Here is a 22,362-nt window from a genome sequence, read left to right as displayed (position 1 = left end):
AACTCAAGTATGCCCTCTAGCGGGAAGAGACCATGAAAGCTCACACGGAATATGGTGACCAGGAGCTGCCTGCACCCATGCACCTGGCCCTACACCCCTTCCGGCCAGGGGACTGGGTGAACCTAAAAACCTGGAACGCAGGCAGTCTGCAAAGTCAGCTCACTCCTAAGGGGAATGCACCCCACCTGGGATCCTAACCACCCACTCTGCCCTGAAGTTGCAAGGGTCACTCGAGGCACATCACACTCGAGTGAAGAGGGTCCTCGAGCCCCAGCCTCCATAGAGAAAACATTGAGGTGGGGAGGGCATAGCTCAAGTGGTAGAGCACATACTTAGCATGTAAGAGGTCTTGGGTTCGACCCCCGGTACGGCTTCTAAAAAATAAATAAATAAGTAAACCTAATTACCTTAAAAAAAAGTTAAAAAAAAAAAAAAAAAGCAAGTGAAAAGAAAAAAAAAAAAAAAAAAACAAAAACCTGCAGCAGTAAACCCTGATTCGTGTGAACCTCTCTGACCTGAAGCTTCTCTTCTGAAAAACAAAGTGTGACCAGGGATGCTCAGGCCACGTCAGTGAACCAAAGATCTAGCCACCTTCATTTTTGAGAAAAACTTGACTTGTGACCATTATTCTGTTGCCTATATTTGGGCCATGTATCTGAAATTGTCTGCTGTTTTTTGTTTCCACAAAGTTAGACAAATAGGGGTGGGTCACTCAGGGAACGAACAGTCAAGGCTGAGGCCTGGGGACAACCACACACAGCTAAAGGCAGTTCTGCTCCCCTCCCGGGGTTATGATGGCGCCTGAAGTCAGCAGGAAGCAGTTACAGATGAGGGACCTGCATCCCCCGGTGCCCCTCCAGAATGAAGAGCAGGACAAAATGCAGAGGAGAGATCTGTCACTGACAGAGCCTATTCTGGGCAATAAAATAAAGTTTAACCTTTTTTTCCCTTTTCTTTCATGCGCAGTCTGGTTTCACTTGCTCACAGGATGCTGCTTGCAGAGGCCTCGTCCCCGGTCCTTCAGACCTGAGTTCCCAGCTCCGGCCCCACGTGCAGAAGCACCGGCGCACAACACGGCGATTCAGGATGGCGGCAGCGGGCCGTGTGCAGAGACGCTGCGCCCGGCGACCTGGAGCTGGAGCAGTGCGCCTGCGCCCGGCCCCGCGAGAACACCCCGCCTCCCCCAACTCCGTCTGTCTGACGAGATCCCTGTAAAGTAGCCCCGCCCGTGGCCTCTCTGGGAGAGCGGAATCTCTAGAGCCGAGAGCTCACACCTCTCCACTTTTGGATCAAAGAATAAAGCTTTCCTTTGCTTCTGAACCGAACTCTGTCTATTGGCTTGAATGACGCCAGCCAGAGGGACCCTTGCTGAGGACTGACTGGAAAGGGTCTGTTACCGCTGCTGCTATGGAATTATGCGACGTGGCAGAGGAAGCAACGGCGATGGGGCCGGCGACCATCAGACCCGTCCACGGTGAGATGAAGCGCTGACAAAGAATCAGAAAGGGAAGCTCTGCACGTTAGAGGACCCCACAGCCTCTCATCCCAATACTTCAAACACGTTTGCAATTTTAGTGTAAAAAAAGGAAACTGTCTCCTGGAACCTACCATGTTCTTACCGTACAGTAACTGAGGCCCCCAGAGCTAGAAACTAAATATAATAGCTGCCACATTCCCAAGGAGGTGCTCATTAACCACCTAGGCAGAACGTGCAAGGAAAGTGTCTGCAGACCAGTTTTGTGATCCTTAACCCCTCACTCACTTTCAGGGGTTTAAGCTGAAGTGACCAGAGGTTGGACACTGGAGATTTTCAACAAAGGATTTAAAGTGCTGCTGTATTTTCTGTCTCTCTGACATGGAGCCAGATTCAAGGGACTTCCAGGAGACCCTTGACTTGGAACCTAAAGAGCACAGAGACGGGTGTGTGACCCACGCTTGAAAGACTGACTGGAACTGGCTGCTAGGGGTGGTGGCTGTACCCATAGCAAGTTTTTTGACTGCTGTTGACTGTGGAATACATGTTTCATGAGGACCGTGTAAGAGGGAGGCTGTCTGATGCCAATTTAAAGGAACTTTGCACAAGGTAGCCATCTGCACTGACAATGAGACTTTAACAGATGATCTGCACGGAGATGACCTAGGGAGGAGCTAGGGTTTAAGGATTTGTAAGCGGCCAGCCCGAGAGGGTGTGGTCTGTAACAAGGGGCAGCACTGAGAGATCCCCAGTAAGGGAGCGGGTCTCTGGAGCAGAGCTTAGGAAAGCACCCACAAAGCATGGGTCTTAAACACTCCCAAGTCCTGAGAGAGCCAGCTCTCGACAGGTGCCATCAAGAAAGACCTTTCCTGCCCCTTTACTTCTTGTCCTTCCCCTGACTCCAGTTCTGGAAGGTCAGAGACTGCAGCTCCGGGCAAGGGGTCTGCGGGAGGAGGAACTGGCAGAGGAAGGGAGCAGCCACGCACACCATCTCTTCCCACTGCAGCTGTCAGCACAACGCAGGTGCCAGCTGAGGGAGGAGAGAAGCTTCACTGTTACAGGTAGTTGCAAATTTTTACTACTACATGAGATGGAACATTTTGGTTATAGAGATGAGAAGTTTTTGGTGACTTAAAGTGATGAGAGGGCTTTCCATTATCTAAGAGTGAGCAGAAAAGTGGTGGGAACTGCCTGAGATTGCAACCAGGGGCAGGAGGACAAGCCCCACCGATCAGGTCTACAGGGACATTACAAGAAAAATAAAGTTGGTTAATAATTGTACCTTACATGTGCTTTCAACCCTGTGCACTCCAAGTGCTGTTTCAGGTTTTAGGTTTGGGAGATGTGAGGGTAAAAGGCACTCTATCCTCAAGGAGTTCATACTCCAGTGAGAACTAGTTAAACATTCAATAGCTAACAAATGTTTATTCAGCCCCCACTAGCAAGTCCCAGACACTCTTCTTAGGGCTTTGTACATATTAATTAATTTAAACCACACAGTAGCCCCTTAGGGTGGATAATATTATGATTCAATTTTACTAATGCCAAGAGTGAGGCACAGAGAGGTTAAGCGACTTGCCCAAGGCCATACAGTGAGAGGCAGAGCCCGGACAGGAAGTCAGGGTCTGTCTCTGGAGCTCAGCTCCCAAGCATGACACTATCCTGCCTCCCAGAACAGGAGGTGTTAAGATGGCTCAATAGGGCATCAGCCTAGACTGAGCCAGGGGAGGCATCCTGGAGGAGGTGATTTTTTTTTTTTTTTAAAAAAACAACAGTTGAAGGATGATTAGAAATTTGAAAAGGGGAGCACTGAAAGAATTTCAAGAAGGGGGAGGAGCTCGTGCCCTGAATGCATTAGAGAGTGGGGCTTCAAGACATTTTCTGAGGTTTGGCTGGAGACGAGCTCCCTGAGGGCTCAAGCTTGATTCATAGATTTTGTATCTTTCATGTTACCTAACATGGGGCTTTTCAAATAATAGGTTCTCTGTAATTGCTTATTTGAGCAGGGGACCCAAGAAAAAGTACAGAATGCGTAGGTAGGTCTGAATTAACGATTATGTCAGTAATACAGTACCCTCTACTACCCGCCCCCACAAAAGAGAATCTATTTGATAAATCAAAATGACTAATTCAGGGGTAAAAAAGTTCTGCTGGCAGCATAGGGCTCAGTTTGCCTTGTCACCAAGTATCTCTGGGGTACTTTGGTTTATTCATCTTATATTTATTCTCCTAATATTATGTGTTGGAAGATGCTCAGCAGCTGCCTTAGGAGGAGGAAGACCAGGCTTGAAGTTGTGTACAATGCTCAAAAGGTTAAAGACACTTGTTAATAACTGATCAAATTAGGCATTCATGATCACTAACCTGTAACTAATGATTACAAGCGATGTGTGTGCAGAGTCACTCTTATACAACTTGTGAGCGAGAGAGGGAAGGAAGAGGGGTGACCTGCAGAACTGGACTTTGTGTTACCCATCCCGTCATTCCCATGTGGGCTCTGGAAGGGTCTGGCACTCCTAGGCGGAATGGCTGCTGAGGCCAGGGTTTTAACTTAACTAAGAGGGATAAATACTTCTTAGTCTGGGGGAGTCGCATGCTTCTTAGGAAGCAGGTTCTTCTCAACAATTCGCAGGTGGCAGATAACAGCTTGCAGAAGGTTGTGATTCACAGCAGTAGTAGCTGCTGCTCACAGAGCACTTACCTCTGCTCTGCACTGTGCTAAGTATCTCACATGGCTGATCTCACGTAGTCGCTGCTCTGAGATGGGAACTCCTATTTCCATCCTGCTGAGGCTTACAGAGGTTATGTTTATCCAAGATTATGCAACTAGTCCCAGGGTCTGGATCCAGAACTTTGTTCGTAACCATTATGCTAAATGCTACTTATCCAGGAGGGAACTGTGGCAGACTAGGACTCTCTGGAAAGCTTACACCATATCCATTCACCTACTCGGGAAACACAGAGGGAACTGGGATTGTCTGTACTGCTCCCCCCCTGTAACAATCCTTCTAAAGTGTGATCATGAACCAAGAACCCCCAGGAGGAGTCTCTGAAATCTGTGTGTGTGGGTTTCTTCCTTCTCCAATATCTGGGTTTTAGGGCAAAAGAGATGGGTATTTCAATATTTCTGTTGCAATCATCCCTCTCCAGCCTCACCAGGCCATTAAAGTTTGTAAAAATGTCTGCTCTCACAATGATCCAACTACCTTGCTATTTCAGCTTGTAGTTAGTCAGTCTCTTTCTTTGGGACCAGCTCTGCCAGTTTGGTCACTGCGCTGCCACAGAGATCCTCACCTCTTGGCTCTTGTTGGTCTTTTGCAACAGTGTTCTTTAGTTACAGTCTGAGAGGAACTGAAGGTGGTTAGTTAGGAGTAAAGGATGAGCCACCACAAGCCTGACAAGACACTAAATTCCCAAATTATCACTTGTTTGGCACAACACGTTTCCCCACAGAAACACTGTTAGAAGAGGCGGTTACATATTCCTTTAGCACTGTGCCATTTGTGTGTTTAGTCCCCAGACTAGCGGCAAGCCCGAAGATGAACCATCATTTACAGTATTGCTTTTTTGCAAAAGTATACGTTGAATTCGCCCTCCATCCCTAAGATATTTTTAAAAATAAGATATTTTGTTAATTTGATATTATGTTTGTAAGATTTAGATTTCATTTTTTAAAAAATTGGCTAAGGTTTGCAAGCATTCTTCTCCACATATTCCTTTCTAAAAAGTTGTTTTAGTTCCTTAAAGAAGTTTCAAAATTTCATACTCAGTTGCCTTTAGGGCCACTTATACGTAACAGAAGAGTAGCTTCATTACATTTTAGTAATCCTCATTTTTCCTCAAAAGATGGAGATTTGTCAGTTGTGAGTATATTAAAAAGAATGTTCTGTTGGCTTGAAAGATTTCCAAAGGGGGATTTCTAAAACTCCTTTGTGTTGATAGCCCTGACTCAAGAGGTGTATGGATGGTTATTGTGATGACTATTTTGAAGGATGGCGATATTCCTTTGTATGTATAATTTCCGGTCTATTTCTTTGAAAAAAATCTGTTGTGCTCGCTCCGGCAGCACAAATACTAAAAACAAAAATCTGTCAAGTTTCCTTATGCTCTCACTTCCTTTCAGTTATTGAATTACAGGTCACTCCTGATTCAAATGACCTGTAATTTAATGACAAAATTTAAAACCTGTTCCTTTTCATGACAGATCTGATAGTTTTGAGCCTTATGTGATCACTGAACTTAAATCAGATAGGGTTAATAAAGCTTAAATGATAACACCAGCATTTATATTAATAAGTAATGACACCTATATCATGCTTGCTATCTTTCAAAGTTATTTTGTACATATTATTTTGAAGGGTGAACACAAAGTTGTTTATAATCACTAGGAAATATTTCCAACTACGAATCCATAACTTCTAGAAGAGCCCAGAAGAGCAGGCATGGTCTGGGGTAGAAATGACTCACCAGGAAATGACTCCAAAGGTAAATGGGGATTCAGGAAGTGTCCAGTGCAGACCATGACAGCATCAAAGACAGCTCTGTCCTGCTGCCCTTCTGTCTCTGTGACAACATCCCACTGACCAGTTTCCAAGAAGTCAGGATGCTTTGTCACACTGCACACTGTGGTCTGAAAGCAGAAGACAAACATTTGCTTTCTGTCAATCATCTTGGGACCTCATGCAGTGATCGTAGGGTACCCATGTTCATTATGTGAACTGGCCCAAGTCAGCCCCATGATAGGAGGTCTATCAACACTGGTTTTATCTTCTACCTGGAGAAGTTAAGTAACTTGTGCAAAGTCTCAAAAGTGGTCATGTAGATTAGGACCCCAAACATCTGAATGCCTTCCTTCTAAGGAAGAAACATTCAGGTTTTATTGGTGAGCAGGAGATGATTTAAAATATTGAATGCATTGAAAATGTTCAAGAAAATGAGTTTTTAATTATAATTTCTGTGGCTCAGGCTTCTGGTCATTTCTTTCCAAAGGGTTTTATGAACAAAATTCATTTTTCCTTTCCTCTCAAAAAAATGGTTTAAATTTCATCCTGAATGAGGGTTTGGATTTAGAGAATGAACTGGGAAATTCAGTATTTTAATGATCTATCTGAGTAAAACATGAGCAGCAGGATTACTATCGGTCTTATTCATGTAGAGAGAAAACCAGAAAGAAGTTTACTTAAGCATCCCATTTCCATGAGACTGCTGAATGGGGGGCTGGCCTTCAGCCACCTTCCACAATGACCCAAGGCGTCTTACCCGAAACTGAATGTATTTCAGAAGGTCAAAGTGCTCAGCAAATTCTTGGAGGTATTCCCAAAATTTTTCTTGTTTCATGAAATTGGGATAATCTTCTCGGAAGGGGAAGTCACTGTAACAGGACATTTCTTTGCAGACATTCGTCACTAATGACTTGTAGACCCGGGTCATCCCATCTTCAGAAGTTTCCTGTGGTGAAAGCATAGTTAGCTTGGTGGGGGTGGGCGGGGGGAGGTGGACAGGAGGAATCGAAAAGAGACCGTCAGTAGTTCCACTTGTAATTCCAAAGAGTTCCAGGAAAATTTAGCATTGGGTCCCCCACGCTATAGTTGTCAGAAATAATTGGTGGGGTTGGAATTATTAAATACAGTATCTTTCTCAAGCTACAAAGACGCGAACTAAATTAGACAGGGCTCTCCAAGACTGACACTGCCCTTAAACAATTCCATAATCATAGGGTCCCACAGTCTATCTTGCTTACTTTTCCTTCTTCCTTTGTGGTGGTTAGTCCCACCCCTCATGCTCTGGTCCTCTTCCTCTTGTCTTTGCTTAAGGGGTCCTTCACTGATTTTTCTATTTATTGTCTATGTATATTTTCAACCACTCTCTCTTTATTGGCTCCTCCCCATCAGCACTTAAAATACTGAACACTCTAATTTTCAAAACAAAACTAAACTCCTTTCAACCTATATCCCTTTCCAGCCTCGTCTCTCTCTGTTTTATCTCAATCTTCATGAAAGAATCATCACATTCTGCCAGCCTCTGCCTTCTCCTCTACCTGCTGTCTTGTCTTAATCTCAGTCACTCAAAAACAAAACAACAAAACAAAAAGATCTGTATTAAAGGCACCAATAAACTTCTTGTGGCTGAAGCTAATCTCTTCTTCTCCTTGAAGTCTTTCTTTGCTGTCACTTTCTCTGAGAAGCTTTCCATGACCCAGCAGATCCGCACAAGGCATAGCTACTTCCTCCAGCACCCTGTACTTCGAACACAGAACCGCTCACACTGCATTGTAATGATCTGTTTACAGATCATTGCTTCAGTAGCACATATACTAAGCGATTTTGTTCTCACCACACCGTAAGGAGGGCTGGGCCCCTACCTATCTTGTTCCCCACTGTGTCCTGGTAGAGGGACATCAGGAGTGAGTACCTGTTGAATGAATGAAAATGAATACTACAATTGCATTTTTGAAAAAAAAAAATAGTATAGGATTGGAAGAAATTATATGGAAATTTTAATAGGGCTGACCCATGTGCATTGACATTATATTTAATTTGTATTTTTTTCTTTTGTTTAACTCAACGTTATTTTCTAAAATTAATCTATATTACTTCAGAATAGGAGAAGGAAACCACACCAACTGTGGGGTCAAATGGCAGAAGGTCACAAACCAGACTTACTACTTTCTTTCCACATTGACAGTTGGTGGCTTGATGAGGCTCACAGTACATCAGGAAAAAATTATTTTTCCCTAGTACATTATAATCATAAGGTTGTGATCATCCCTGCTTCCATACATTTGTGTATTCTGTTTTCTTCTTCATCCGTCAAAGACTGGCAAATGCCACCTCCTCCATGAAGGCTTCCCACATTCATACCAGTCTGAAGTACCCTCCCCCACCTGAGCTCCCACTGAACATTGCTCTTCTTTTTCCCCTGAAGCATTTAGTAATTGGGCCTCCCATCTTTTGACACCTCATAATTCACCACTGGGGCAGATCCCTGGATCCTCACTACTCCCAGTACCTGGGACCAATCCTGGCCAGACGCAGGTAGTATTTAGCCACTTCCAGCCTCACTTCCTGATGCTCAAGTCATCTAATGGCTGGTCTGGCCCTGAGCATAATCCCCTAGGCTGCATATTCCACTCTTAAGAAGGGTAAATTGGTGTCTGCGTTCTTCTTATTCTGATAACGTGAAAGCTGTCATCTAGATTTTTCAAGGTCTGGATTCTTGCCTCATCCTTGCCATTTCTCCCCACAAAGACCTGCCCAATGCGTGGGGACTGGGGCTCCAAGCCCTGATGCCAGCTTCTGTCCTTCCTAAAGTGTTATCTGCTCCATATTCATCAGTGCTGTTCAGCTTACCCAACATGACATTTTACTACTTTCCCTTAGAATGTCTGTGGTCCAGAAATCATTGTAACTTCCAGTAATGTTTGTGCATCAGACTTGACTCTTTGTTCTTCTCTCCTTCAACTGTCCCTGCCCCTGCCTTGCCAGTTCTCCAGGTCCTTCACCTATCAGACTGCATCCTGTACAGGGTTGGCACGACATCGTACACAAGCTTGTGCTGCTGCAGTGAGCTGCTCCCTTACTTGATCACCAAGGTGGGCTAAAGCCACCGTGCCCGAGCAGGGACAAAGCAAAGGCCAGGTTATGACGGATGGAGGTGGGAGGGTGTGAACTACGCACAGTAAACTTCCACAGTCCCCCGATGTCATCAGTTCTTTCAAAGCAGGTGGGCTCCAGGTCCTCATCCAAGCAGCATTTGATGGAGGACAGGCCACTCACACCAGCTCCAATCACTGCAACTCGCTTGGCCATGATGAGCTCTGTTAGAGAAAGGCAGAGCAGAGCTTCTTTATGTGACAAGGCTAGAAGGGAGCCCTTGTCACAGAATGCAACTTTTACGTCTTTGAGCTGAGGCAGAATCCCATTTTGGTTAAAAATGAGGGCTCTGATATCAAATTGTTTTGGTTTAAATCTTGGCTTCATTTTTTAACAGTATGACTTTGAACTGTTTATCTTCTCTGTGCCTCAGTTTCCTCATCAGTGCAATGGGAATGGAAATAATAATAGTAATAATAATAATACCTATTTATTATTATAATTTTTTTGTAAAATAAACATGCTTTAATAATATTCAAAGCTAGCATTTTATATTTACAACAATTAAATATTGTTCCTCCAAATAGGTAAATAGAGCTTGGGAAAGAATGTAACACCTACTTTAAGTATTTGTTATAAAATTAAAACACTGAAATGTTGGGAGGGTTGTAGACTTGTGTGCCTGCACAGTGCAAGTGTGTCTGTTACATAGTAAGTGCTCAATTAAATTTAGCTCTTGTTATTAGCTAGTGCAGCTGGGACCCTGATCCCCTTGGGATTTTAGGCTTTAGGTCCCCTCAGTGTTAAAGGGGCTCTTTGCTATCACCTAGCCCCTCTGAACCCTAGGAATTGCTCCCAGCAGAAATGATAGTTTCTATTCAAAGCATCTAAAGTCCTGAAGAATATCTGGTCATGGGCCATGTTGTGCCATGCAATAAAGATATTACATGAATTGAGGGGAGGTACTTAGCACTGCACAGAGGCAAGATTGACAAAAACACAGAACTAAGTCCTGAAAGTCATATGAGACATTCTAGAGACCAAGATGAGGTCATAGGGGAAGGATGCCTTGCTTGTCAGGAAAGACTGGAGGAAGTATGCATGTGTCACAGAGATCTGTAACCAGTTTGTCTTTTAAAAATTAAAAAAAAATTTTTATGAGTTATTGTCAGTTTACAATGTTGTGTCAATATCTGGTGCACAGCACAATTTTTCAGTCATACATGAATATACATATATTCATTTTCATAGTCTTTTTCACCATGAGCTACTACAAGATCTTGTATATATTTCCCTGTTATAACCAGTTTTTCTTTATTTTATGTTTTGGGCTTCTGCAGTCATCAACATAGCTTTTTCTTTGATTAGGTGGGCTAACCACTGAGTTGATTCCAGCAAATCAGGTTTTGTCACCTGGAGGCCCTTGACATGTCAGGCAGACTTGGTTGCAAGTGCTAACTTGCCCTCAGCCCCCTTGGTCAGTCCAAGAAACACAAAGAGTAGTTGAGACCTCAGAGTATTTCTTTTATAATCTATACATTGGACTTTGCCTTTGAAGACATGGTGCTGTTTGAGGAGAGATCTTGCTGTACAGCTCTTAGGGGATTTTGGTAGTGTCATGCCACTTAGTGGTGTTTGCCTTGAGGACCCAAGAGAGACTACATTCATTGAGCCCTGAGCACCAGTAAATGGGAAAACCCATAGCATCATCATTGGACACGACACAAGGCTGCCCTGCTGTTAAGAGGCTGAATCTGGAGGGACTCTGGATCTCTGAGGCTGAGCCTAGATGTGCACATCTCATTGGTCTGAGAGCCCCAAGCGTCCTGGGGCTCCCGTTACTGAGCCTCTTCCCTCACCTGCACTCAGGTTTGCTGCCTCACCTTCTGGTTGGGCCTCGGGGAGTCTGTCCCCATGGCTTTGCAGCTTGCCTGCTGGTCAGATCAGAACCCCCAGGCATAGAAACAAAGTGGAGTTACTGATTTTACAGAGGGCAGAGGAAGACTTCTGAGCGCTCAGACCCCTCTGACTCACCTGGTTCCAGAACAGGATCCAGGGACTTGCAACAAGAATCAGAGAGATTTCTCAAGGCTGCCTGTTTCCAAATGTTACCTTCCATCCTGCCCTTTGTAAGGCTGAGGCCTTCATGCCTGGCTTCATTATTTATAGGGAAATGGGCACTTCTTCCCCTGAGGCTTTTGGTTTATTTAGGGGTCTCTACTGATTTGGGAGAGCTGGGCAGGCCGCAGTAAGAATGGACTTTGGAGGCAGCAGAACTGGGTTTGAGCTCTATCTCTGGAACTGACCCCATACAACCCACTTTTACACCTTAAGGTTTATTGTTTGTAAAATATAAAAATTAGCTATGTTGAAGGATTAAATTTTTTTTTTTTTTGCAGCAAGAGCACACTTTTATTGAAGTACAGTCAGTTACAATGTGTCCATTTCTGGTGTACAGCATGTTTCAGCTATACATATACATAAGTCTGTATTTTCATATTCTTTTTAATTATAGGTTACTATAAGATATTGAATATAGTTTCCTGTGTTATAGATTGTTTGGGTTTTAAGTGACATTACTTATACAAAAGTGCCCAGCACCAAATATTTGCTCAACGTTCATTTCCCATCTCCTTCACTCCCTCCTTTCCTCTCTTCTCCCTGGAAAAGGCAGCTCGCATAGATAAAATTTATCAGCAACAACAAGTAGGCAAATATACTCATGGCTTCCTTTGCATTGAGGAGTAAAAGGTCTAGGTAGCCTTTCATCAGAAATAAGTGGCCCCCACTAACAAGAACACTGAAATTTCTGGGCACAAGGGAGAGGTCTGGAATTGGCAGATCTCAGCTGTGCTCTGCAGAAATGTGAAAGAAATGGTTGCTAACTGAACTGGGAAAACGCAAATGTGCTGTGGTGAATAGACTGGCGGCAAATTAATTCATTCAAGAGTTGTACCCTGGGTACCTCTCAGGGCAGGTTCTGAGCCAAATGTGGGGGCCCCAAAGATGACTAAGAAACAGTGTCTAATAAAACAGATAAAGAGGTTCATACTGTATAGCACAGGGAAATATATATAATATCTTGCGGTAGCTCACGGTGAAAAAGAAAATGAAAGTAAATATATGTATATTCATGTATGACTGAAGAATTGTGCTGTACACCAGAAATTGACACAACATTGTAAACTGACTATAACTCAAAAAAAAAAAAAAAAAAAGAACCAGTGACTAAATAATAGTAATGAAAATAGACCCAGTGACTGGGTCACAAGAAGATGCCACTGTATGGAGAGAGGCCAATATACACGATACCATGTGGCAGGCCCTGTAACAGCAGCTGTTCTGGTTACAAATGCTTGCAGACTCTCTTGGGCAGCTCAGCTATGCCTGGAGACCTAGTTAGAGACACAAAGTGGGCTGTGTTTTTCCTGGGCAAAAAACACCTTGTCCTTTGCAGACTGATGTAGAGACTGTTTGAATGCCAAATAATTGGTACCAAAAATGGATGTGAATTGAAAGGTAGGGGGGAATACCGCAGGCCGGAAGGGTCTGGAGGACTTAAGCTAAGCCCTTTGTAAACTATAAAGTGTGCTGTAAGCACAAGGTCCATTGCAGGTCAAAGGTCGCTGATACCCAGTTCCCTAGTAGAAATGAGCTCTGAAACTGCTGAACCGGACTTTTGAACAACATGAAAACCCCATCGCCTACGTGACAGACCAGAAAATGTAAATTCTTACATTTTTGAGACATGGAGAGACTTGGGTGATTGGCAAATCATGAAACCGATTATGATTCATGTGAGTTTCAAGTCTGATCTGTTTATATTTCTTACTATCAGCCCACCAGTGCGCTTCCTTGGCTTCAGTATTTCCCATCATAACACTTGCGGAGTATTCTGTGTTTCCCAGTGCCTGGCAATTCCATCTCACCCGTAAGGTGAAACCAGAAGTGAGCCTAGAATCACTGAAAGTCCCATGATCCTGTTCCTCTCACCCACACCTTCCTTCTGGATGGTTTTCCCCCTACGACATAACTTTGTTTCCTTACAATGTTCCTTTGCGTCCTCATTTCTCTGTAATTCTGTTGCTTTCACCCTGATCAAGAGAGTCCTGAAGCAGAGGATCACATTCATTTTTAAGGAAGGCAGTATTCATCCTCCGTGAAAGCACTTCGGGAAACATTTCCCCATTTAAAAAAAAAAAAAATCCAGGACACTTACCTTGTTGTCACAGAGCAGATATTCTGACAAATTATTTCTTAAAGCCAATAGCGAAAGATAGTGTTTGTCTTAAAAAAAAAAAAAAAAGAAAGAAACTCAAACTCTTTATTCGAAAAAAAAAAAAATGAAGGAATGCTGACTTTACTCAAAGTGCTCTCGGTTGAAAACAAAAACCATTTGTCTTTCCTGTCATGCTGGTGACTGCAGAAAGTATACTCACTGAAGAAAAAAAAAAGTTGTGTAGGACACCAGCTTGACACTTCCGTGATCTCAAGGGAGGGCTAACTGACGAGCTGCAATACGGCTTCCGGATTCGAAGGCCATAAGTGACTTCTGCCCGTTTCCTCCACCCTCCTGAACGTCACAGTTCCGACAAAGCCCTAAACTTAGAGCGGAGCACGTGGTAAGGGCTGCTCTTCGCACTGTAGCCTTTAGAGGGCGCCAAGTCACCCAAGGCAGCCTCCAGTGAAACAGGCGTTCTACTGAACTAAATTCTAATTCTTCCGTGAGTCCCTTGAACCATCATCATAGGAGCCGTCCATGGAAGAAAGTCAGTTGGGTGACTGTCATGTCATCAAGTTCTTCCAAGTCTAAACCCAGAAGGGTGATTTCAAAATTCAGAACTTACAAGGAATTGAAGCAGTTTCATCCCTTCAGAAAGGGTCAGCAGAGGGAGCTCGTAAAACATGTTTGAGGAAGCGTTGAATTAGTTTTAGCTGTTAATCTAGGGCACAAGAAGAGGAATAATTACAGAAGCACTGGCAATATAGATTATTTTTCCCCCTTCTCCATTGAGTGCTTGGGAGCCAGCATTAAAGACCATCTTTGAACAGTTTCTAGACCAGGGGCACAAATGCAAATACCCACAGGGGTCAGGAAGATAACCCAAAAGGGGAAGAGGGCCAGATAAGATCTGACTGGACAGCACATCCCCCATCTATTAAATTTGGCTAAATGGTGCTATTTGAGAGCATAAGCCCAATGTTGCAAGGTTTTAGGCTCCTTTCAATAAAAACTGAAAATCCAGATTTTGTACATAAAATCTTCTGTTGTCAACAAATAAATTTTTCTTTTGAAAAATATTAAGCCCACAGAAAAGGTGAGAGAACAATTTCACTGAGCACCAAAGTATCCCTCACCCTTTTAATCAACTAGCAACCTCTCAACACACTGACATTTTCTTCATCTCTCTCTCTCCCCCCCACACACAAGCGCGCGCACACACACACACACACACACACACCTGAGAGTAGTCTTCAAACATCAGAGTCAGGGTATTTCAGTGCATAGCTCACAGGCATTCTCCCACACAATCATGTTACCATTATCACATGTAAGAAAGTCAATATAAATTCAGTAATATCGTCCAACATACCGTCCACTTTCAGATTTCTCCAATTGTCCCCCTAATGTTCTTATCTAGTAGTGTACTTGAGTTGGCTTGTACAGAGAGGGTGTACATCACTTCCAACTCCAAGTTCAGTGATAGCTTGGCATTACACACAGTGATGCTTGACACAGTAGCTTGCCATTGTTCATGGTGAGGATGTTTACATCATGGAAACTGGCAAACACTACAAATTTGGGATCTCCTCCCCCCATGCCCCTGGCCATTTGTTAAACATTTATCCACATACCACTCTTTTTTTTTTTAAAGGCTTTATTGCAGTATAACTGATATACAAAAAACCTGAATATATTTAATGTATATAATTTGATGAGTTTGGACATACGCATACACCTGTGAAACTATCACTCCTCAAGGCAATAAACATATTTATCACTTTCAAAAGTTCCCTCATGCCCCTTTGTTTTTGTTAAGAATACTTGACATGAGATCTACCCTCTTAACAAACTTTAAAAATGCACAATACAGTATTGTTAACTATTGGCACTATGTTAAACAGCAGATCTCTAGAATTTATTCATCTTGCACAACTGAAACTTTATATCCATTGAACAACACTTCTCCATTTCCCTCTCTCTCCAGACTCTGGCAACTACCATGCTACTCACTGTTTCTATGAATTTAAGCATTTTATATACGTTGTATAAATAGAATCGTACAGACTTGTCTTTTTGTGAGTGGCTTATTTCGTTCAGCATCATGTCTCCAGGTTCATCAATGTTGTCACATATGGTAGGGTTTCTTTTTTTTTTTTAAGTCTGAATAATATTTCATTGTATATATATATGTATTTTTTTGGGGGGGGTTAGGTAATTAGGTTTATTTATTAATTATTTTTGGTGGAGGTACCAGGGATTGAACCCAGGACCTTGTGCATGCTGGGCACCCACTCTATCACTGAGCTATACTCTCCCTTCATTGTGTGTGTGTGTGTGTGTATATATATATATACACACATATATATATATATATTTCAAATTTTCTTTATCCATTCATCTGTCCATGGACATTTATGTTGTTTCTCCATCTTGGCTATTGTCTTTAATGATGCAGTGAACCTGGTAGTATAGCTATCTTTTTGAGATCCTAATTTCAATTCTTTTGGACAAATACCCAGAAATGGGATTGCTCAATCGTATGGTGGTTCTAGTTTTAATTTTTTTAAGGAACCTCCATACTATTTTCCCTAGCAGCTATACCATTTTGCCTCCCTACCAACAGGGCAGAAGGGTTCTGATTTCTTCATGTCCTCTCCAATACCTGTTATCTTTTGTTTTGTTTTTGATAATAGCCATCCTAACAGGTGTGAGGTGATATCACATTGTAGTCTTGATTCATACTTCCTTGATAATTAGTGAAACTGAGTACCTTTTTTAATATGCCTGTTGGCCGTGTCTGTCTTCTTTAGAGAAATGTGCATTCAAGTTTTTCGCTCCATTTTTAAATTGGGTGGTTGGGTTTTTGCTGTTGAGTTGTAGGAGTCTCTTATATGTTTTGGATATTAACCCCCTTTCAGATGCATGGTTTGCAAGCATTTTCCCATTGTGTATGTTACCTTTTCATTCTCTTGTTTCCTTTGCTGTGCAGAAGCCCTTTAGTTTGATGAAACCCCTCTTGTCTATTTTTGTTTGTGTTGCCTGTGCCTTTATTGTCATATTCAAGAAATCATTGCCAAGAACAAAGTTAGGAAGCTTTTCCCTTGTGTTGTCTTTTAGGAGTTTTATAGTTTCAGGACTTACATTTAAGTCTTTAATACATTTTGAGTTGATTGTTTGGGGCATGGTTTAAGGTAAGAATCCAATTTTATTACTTTGCATGTGGATATTTAATTTTTCCAGCACTGTTTGCTGAAAAGATTGTCCCTTCCCCCTTGTATGAGCTTGGCAGCTTTGTCTAAGATCAATTGACTCTATATATAGGGGTCTATTTCTGAGCTGTCTATTCTGTTTCATCCATTGGTTTGTATGTTTGTCTTTATGCCAGTACCATACTGTTCAATCACAGTAGCTTTATTAGTTTTAACAGGTTTTTTTTTTTTTTTTTTTTGGTGAGGTTTTAGGGTTTTCTATATGTAAAATCATGTCATTTGCAAACAGATAATTTTACTTCTTCTTTTCTGATTTGTATACTTTTATTTTTGTTATTGTTGCCTAATTGCTCTGGCTAGAACTTCCAGTACTATGTTGACTGTAAGTGGCAAGAGTGAAGATTCTTGTCTTGTTCCTCATCTTAGAGGAAAAACTTTCAGTTTTCTACAATTGAGTAAATTAGCTGTGGGCTTGCCATATATGACCTGAATTATGTTAAGGCAAATTCCTTCTACACCTAGTTTGTTGAGAGTTTTAATCATGAAACTGTGTTGAATTTTGTTAAGTGATTTTTCTGCATCTATTGAGATGATCATGCGATTTTTATCCTTCATTTTGTTAGTGTTGGTATATCACATTAATTGATTTGCATACATTGAACCACACGCCGCTATTTGTGGTTATATTTCTCCCGATTAAAGACCCAATCAAAGTTTATAAATTGCACTGAGTTGTTAGGTCTTGTTAGTTCACCTTATTCTGTAATGGTTTTCCAGCTTCCAAGGGGTCCAGTTTTAGAATGGTCAATATTATCAAGTTTGCTACTGCTGGAACTGTTCTGAAATAGTCTTCTAACTAGTTTTCTTACTTCCATTTACTCCCTTATGATCCACTCTCCAAAATGATTTTTCTAAATCATAAATCAGATCATGTTACTCTGAAGTATTAAAAAACACTTTGCTGAAAGTGATGTGTGGTTGGGGAGAATTTTCAAAAAACACAGAGAGTAAGGCATATTTATGTACTATGGAGAGTGACCCCGAAGAAAGGGGAAAATCTACAGCGTGGGAGAGAAGTTGGACAATTACAGGAGTGATGTTGTTGGGCAGGTGTGAAGCGATGGGATCCCGAGTGCTGGCAGGACCTGGCCTTAGGGGCACAGGTAGTCGTCCTTGGTAGCAGGAAAGAGAGCACATGGGCCCAGCTGCAGGTGGAGTGGGAGACAGGGGGGGAAATCTATTGAAGTTATCTGCTCATTGTTACTGTTTTCTCATCTGAGAGTGAGGCGAGAAGGAAATGGTAGAGTTTTGCCCTGAGAAGAAATGATACAAAATAATCATCTAGGAGATGAGATGGGCCTGTGAAGGAATTAGACAAATGTAGCAGGATTTTGGGGCAGTAGGGTAGGCATGAGTTGAAGAGTGATCACTTAGCATTCTGAGTGTTTTCCCTCTACCGAAGGTTAAGTGCTCAGGTGGAGTTGGAAATAGGCAGAGAGTTTTGGATTTTGGCCAGAGTTGGAGTCCTCCCATGCAACTATGAATGAATGAGGGGGGGCGATGGAATGGAGAGTGTATGCAAATGTGATGTTTTATAATCATGAACTCTAAGCTGCGTAATGAGGGAGATGAGAAAACAAAGGGCAATGGGGACAGTGAAAGATGGTAGAGTGTTTGGATTGGAAGTCCCAGCAGTTTGAGGAGAGTATCACATTAGAAGAGTTAGCTGGAAGAATACGATGATATTGGAGAGTGTGATGTTTGCAACTCAGACTGTGCAGAATTGCATTCGTTGAGAATAACAAGGTCATGACCTGCACCATCTAATATAACAGCCACTAGCCACAAGTAGCTATTTAAATTTAGATTTAAATTCATTAACGTTAAATTAAATTAAAAATTCCTTTCTTCTTTGGCACTAGCCAACATGTCAACTGCTTAACAGCCATGCACAGGTAGTGGCTACCACAGTGGAGAGTGAAGATTAAAAGTTTCCATGATGGCAGAAAGTTGTATTGGACTGCACTGATCTAGAGGATGAACATAGTAGTAGGGGGTTGAGACAGGCGGAGGATAAGATGGTTAGAGGTAGCCAGGTGAAGGGGCTGAGAGGACACGACATGGAAGGACTGTGTAGTTGATTGTGAAATTGCTGAGAATTATGATGGGTGTAGTGGTGAGGAGAGAGACACTGAGTCAGAGATCGATTCACTCCTCCATGTAGCTCTGAGCCTCTAGGAGACAGCTGATCCCACCCCTGTCTCCAGGTGGTGGTCTTTTGGTCAAAGAGCCATCCTATCCCCCCCAGCAAATAATTGCCTTAGAAGGAGGCTTTGATGCAGCAATTCATGCATGAGGACTTGAGACATGAAGAGAGATTCATTGGAGACTTTAAGATGTGTAGATTAGTTCATGTAAAAGAAAAGTTGATGTAACCCCTGAATGCAATGGAACAAATAACACAAAATTTTATTTGTCTGTCATGAAACAATTTGACCGGTCTTGGCTGGTAAGGCAGCTTCCTTGCCTGGGTCACTCAGGGGCCCTTGTTCTTTCTGTTTTGTTACTGTGTCATCGCTGAAGACTTTGTTGAAGTTGGATTGCTGCCACGACCATGATACCGCTTGCAGAAAGGAGAAAGTGAGGACGTCCAGAGTCAGCAATTTCCTTTTGAGTAGATGAAGGCGAAATCACACACATCCTTTCCATTCACATTCCACTTGCAAGAACGTGATCACATGGTCACACCAGCTGCAAGAAGGGTGGGGAAAGGTTGTCCCTAGCTAGGTGGCCATGTGCCCAGGAAGACGGGGTAAGCAGACTTTTTGAACACAAGTTGCTGTCTGCCATATTCTGTTGCTGGAAAAATCTTGGAAGTACTTCTCTCTTTTTCTGCAGGTTTTAGTCTGGAATGCAACAGCTGTTCTCTTGGCATGCTGGGGATGAGGCTGGTCCAGGGAGAAGGGCAGATCCAAGGGAGCTGTGGAGAAATGGCTCTGAAGCCACTAGATTAAGGCAACCGTGAAGCCCATCTTAAGCCCGTTTTACCCCTAAACTCCGATTATATGAGCCACAATGTTTCCCTGTTACGCTACTTTGAGTTGAGTTTCTTTTTGTTGCAGTTAGGATGTTCCACATATTACTTAACCATTTTACTACTGACAGTGTTACTTCTTTTTCTCCTTTTGTTACAAGCAATGCAGTAAACATCTTGACATACATATCTTTGTACACACGACTATTTCTATGAGGTTGAGTCCAAGATGTATACTTGCTGTGCCAAAGGATGTGTGCATTTAACATTTTGGTAAATGCTGCCAAATTGCCCCAACCTGCATTTAATAACATTTTCATTCCCCAATCACCATTCTCCTTCTCTAATGTCCTGGAACGTCTCCCTTTGACTCCTTTCGTGTCTTGATTTTGTAGAACAGCTTTTACAGAAGAGCATTTTGGTGACACGTGTTCTCTGCTGACGTGGAGGCTTAGGTTCTTTCTCCAGCCACGTGTTGCACTGGTTCCTCTGTTTACTAATCTGGCCATAACTAGCCGCAGTCACACTCTTCATAAAGCCTGCTTGCACTCCCGTGGAAACAGAAGTCAGAAATGAAAATGTTGCATAGATAGTAGAACTTCCACTCTGTAGCAAAATTTGCTCAATTCTCTTATCCTATTCATACAGGCTAATTGTCTCATTATATTTTCCCCTTTGGCTTAAAGGTTTTAGGTCTGTTTTTATTTTTATTTATTTAATTTATTTATTTAAATGGAGGTACTGGGGATTGAACCCAGGACCTCGTGCATGCTGAGCACGCCTCTCCCACTGAGCTATGTCCCAACTCTCCAGGCCTGTTTTTAAATGTCTAATCAAAATTTTTTAAGAGAAAGAACTAAGTGTAGACTTCAAAAAAATCAAAATGCTCTGAAATTACAGACTATTTTAGAATAGTAATGCATCTTATCAAGGACAGGACAGCTGTAAAAGGTGTTGCTTTTCTCCTTTGTCTACAGCTCATGTGTGAAACTTGCTCAGCTGGGAAGCAGTGATTGAGAGTGGGCACTAGGATTGGGAGAACACAGGAGCTCTTTAATTTATCTCCTCTTATGAGGACCCCTGCAGGGAACGGGAGCACCCTCACAGTATTCCATGGGGGAGTATGGCGAAGTGGGGTGGAGATGTGGCCAGGGGACCAGCGGCACAGGAATCAGTAACCTAGACGGAAGATGAAATGGGCCTGAACTAGCCAGCGAGAAAGGAGGGAGGGGGAGGGACAGACGAGTCTGTGAGATTTAATAATAGCTACCTTTAGGTGAGTATTTACTGTATGCTAGGCATTGGGTTAAGTGCTTTACATGCATTATATTCATTTATTCCTCCTAACAAAAATGCTAGCACATTATTTCCACACATTGCAGATAAAGAAACAAAAGCTAGAAGAGATTAAACAACTTGCCCAAGGTCGTGCAGGAAAGTGGTTTCAGCCCTGGCTGTCTCTTTATGACCTGTGCTTTCACCCACAGCTCCAAGTGACCCCTGCTCTGCCCTGAAGACACCCTTGATAGGAATTGACTGCTGGATGTGAGGCGTGAGGGTCAGAGGGTCAAGGTGACTTCTTTTGTGTTTCAGTGGAAAACTGTGGATGAATAGTATTGTTCCTTGAGAAAGGTATTAAAAGATAATTTTCAAAGGAGGTAAAATCATAACTGTCATACAAATATAAAGTGAACACAGTTTAAAGATTTTATTTAACTTGCTATTAAAGAGGGAATTGGTTACGATGTTACCACCAGTTCAGAGGAGGTACACATTTCTGGTGTACAGCATAATGGTTCAGCCATATGAAACTACATATATTCCTTTTCATATTCTTCTTTATTATAGGTTACTACAAGATATTGAATGTAGCTCCCTGTGTTATACAGTGAGTGCCATTTATTTGTAAACTGTCCAATTCTACATAGTTACTTCTTGAAATACACTTTTCCCCCACAGAGGATGAAGAGGATGCTATCAGGGAGTGAGGAGGGCACTGTTGGAGAAGATAATGAGGTTAATTTTGTACATATTGGATTTAAGAAGCCCATGACAGATCCGGTTGGAAATGTCCAGTGAGGAGCTAGAAAAAATAAAGCAAGAAATAAAACATGCATCCTGTCTAGGTAATGATAGTAATAAAAGCTATTAGTTATTAAACAATTACCAGGACTTTTACTAAGAAATTCATGTGGATCGCACTATTGATTCCTTATAACTCCCTTAGGAGGTAGGATGTATTACAACTTCTATGTAATAGAAAGGAAAACTGTAGCTTAGGAAAAGTACGTGACTTGCTCAAGGTCACGCAGGTAGTAAATGACACAGCTTTCACACAGGTTTCTCTAAGCACCCCCAACAGTGGGGTATGTTAAAAGAGCCAGAGTATAGGAAGGTGAAAAGAAAGACATCTTAAGGGCGAAGGGTATAGCTCAAGTGGTAGAGCATTTACTTAGCATGGATGAGGTCCTGTGTTCAATCCTCAGTACCTCCCCTAAAAATAAATAAACCTAGTTACCTCCCCCCACCAAAATAAAAAATAATTAAATAATACAATAATAAATAGAACATAAGCTCTTAAAAAAAAAGATAGACATCTTTACTTAAAACAGGCCCCCGAGAAGGTATTATTTGTATACATTAAAAGGAATTTCTGAAAATGTGAAATTACTCTTGAGTTGAAATGCCTTAGAAAATCATCTGATTTAAAGGATGTGCAAGAGCCCAAAGCATTTAATATGTTTTCTCTTTTGCTAGGTTTCTGGGACCTAACCACATTCATTTATTTTTATGAATAGGACAAAACAATACTGTTTCCCAGTATGATT

The 22,362-nt window shown here is 42.2% G+C and overlaps 1 protein-coding gene and 1 long non-coding RNA gene across 5 annotated transcripts in view; one reads left to right on the top strand and one right to left on the bottom strand.

The window, feature by feature from the left end:
* Positions 1-13,619, bottom strand: part of LOC105092760 (flavin containing dimethylaniline monoxygenase 4) — a 29,394-nt gene extending 15,775 nt beyond the window's left edge. The window contains exons 1-4 of the mRNA XM_010984507.3: positions 13,286-13,619; positions 9,151-9,290; positions 6,734-6,922; positions 5,942-6,104 (exon numbers count right to left, since the gene is read on the bottom strand). Coding sequence (XP_010982809.1) covers positions 5,942-6,104; positions 6,734-6,922; positions 9,151-9,282 — 484 coding nt within the window. The 5' untranslated portion in view covers positions 9,283-9,290; positions 13,286-13,619. The remainder of the gene's footprint in view (positions 1-5,941; positions 6,105-6,733; positions 6,923-9,150; positions 9,291-13,285) is intronic.
* The window catches only part of LOC105092756 (uncharacterized), a 182,058-nt gene continuing 160,913 nt past the window's right edge, over positions 1,218-22,362 (top strand). For all 4 annotated transcript variants that reach the window (XR_010377542.1, XR_837475.3, XR_004131543.2 and 1 more), the window contains exon 1: positions 1,218-2,535. This is a non-coding gene — a long non-coding RNA (uncharacterized LOC105092756). The remainder of the gene's footprint in view (positions 2,536-22,362) is intronic.

Source organism: Camelus dromedarius, chromosome 23 (genome assembly GCF_036321535.1).
Source record: "Camelus dromedarius isolate mCamDro1 chromosome 23, mCamDro1.pat, whole genome shotgun sequence".
Lineage (NCBI taxonomy): Eukaryota > Metazoa > Chordata > Mammalia > Artiodactyla > Camelidae > Camelus > Camelus dromedarius.
The sequence above is the reverse complement of the archived record's forward strand: the minus strand, read 5'-3'. Positions and strand labels throughout refer to the sequence as shown.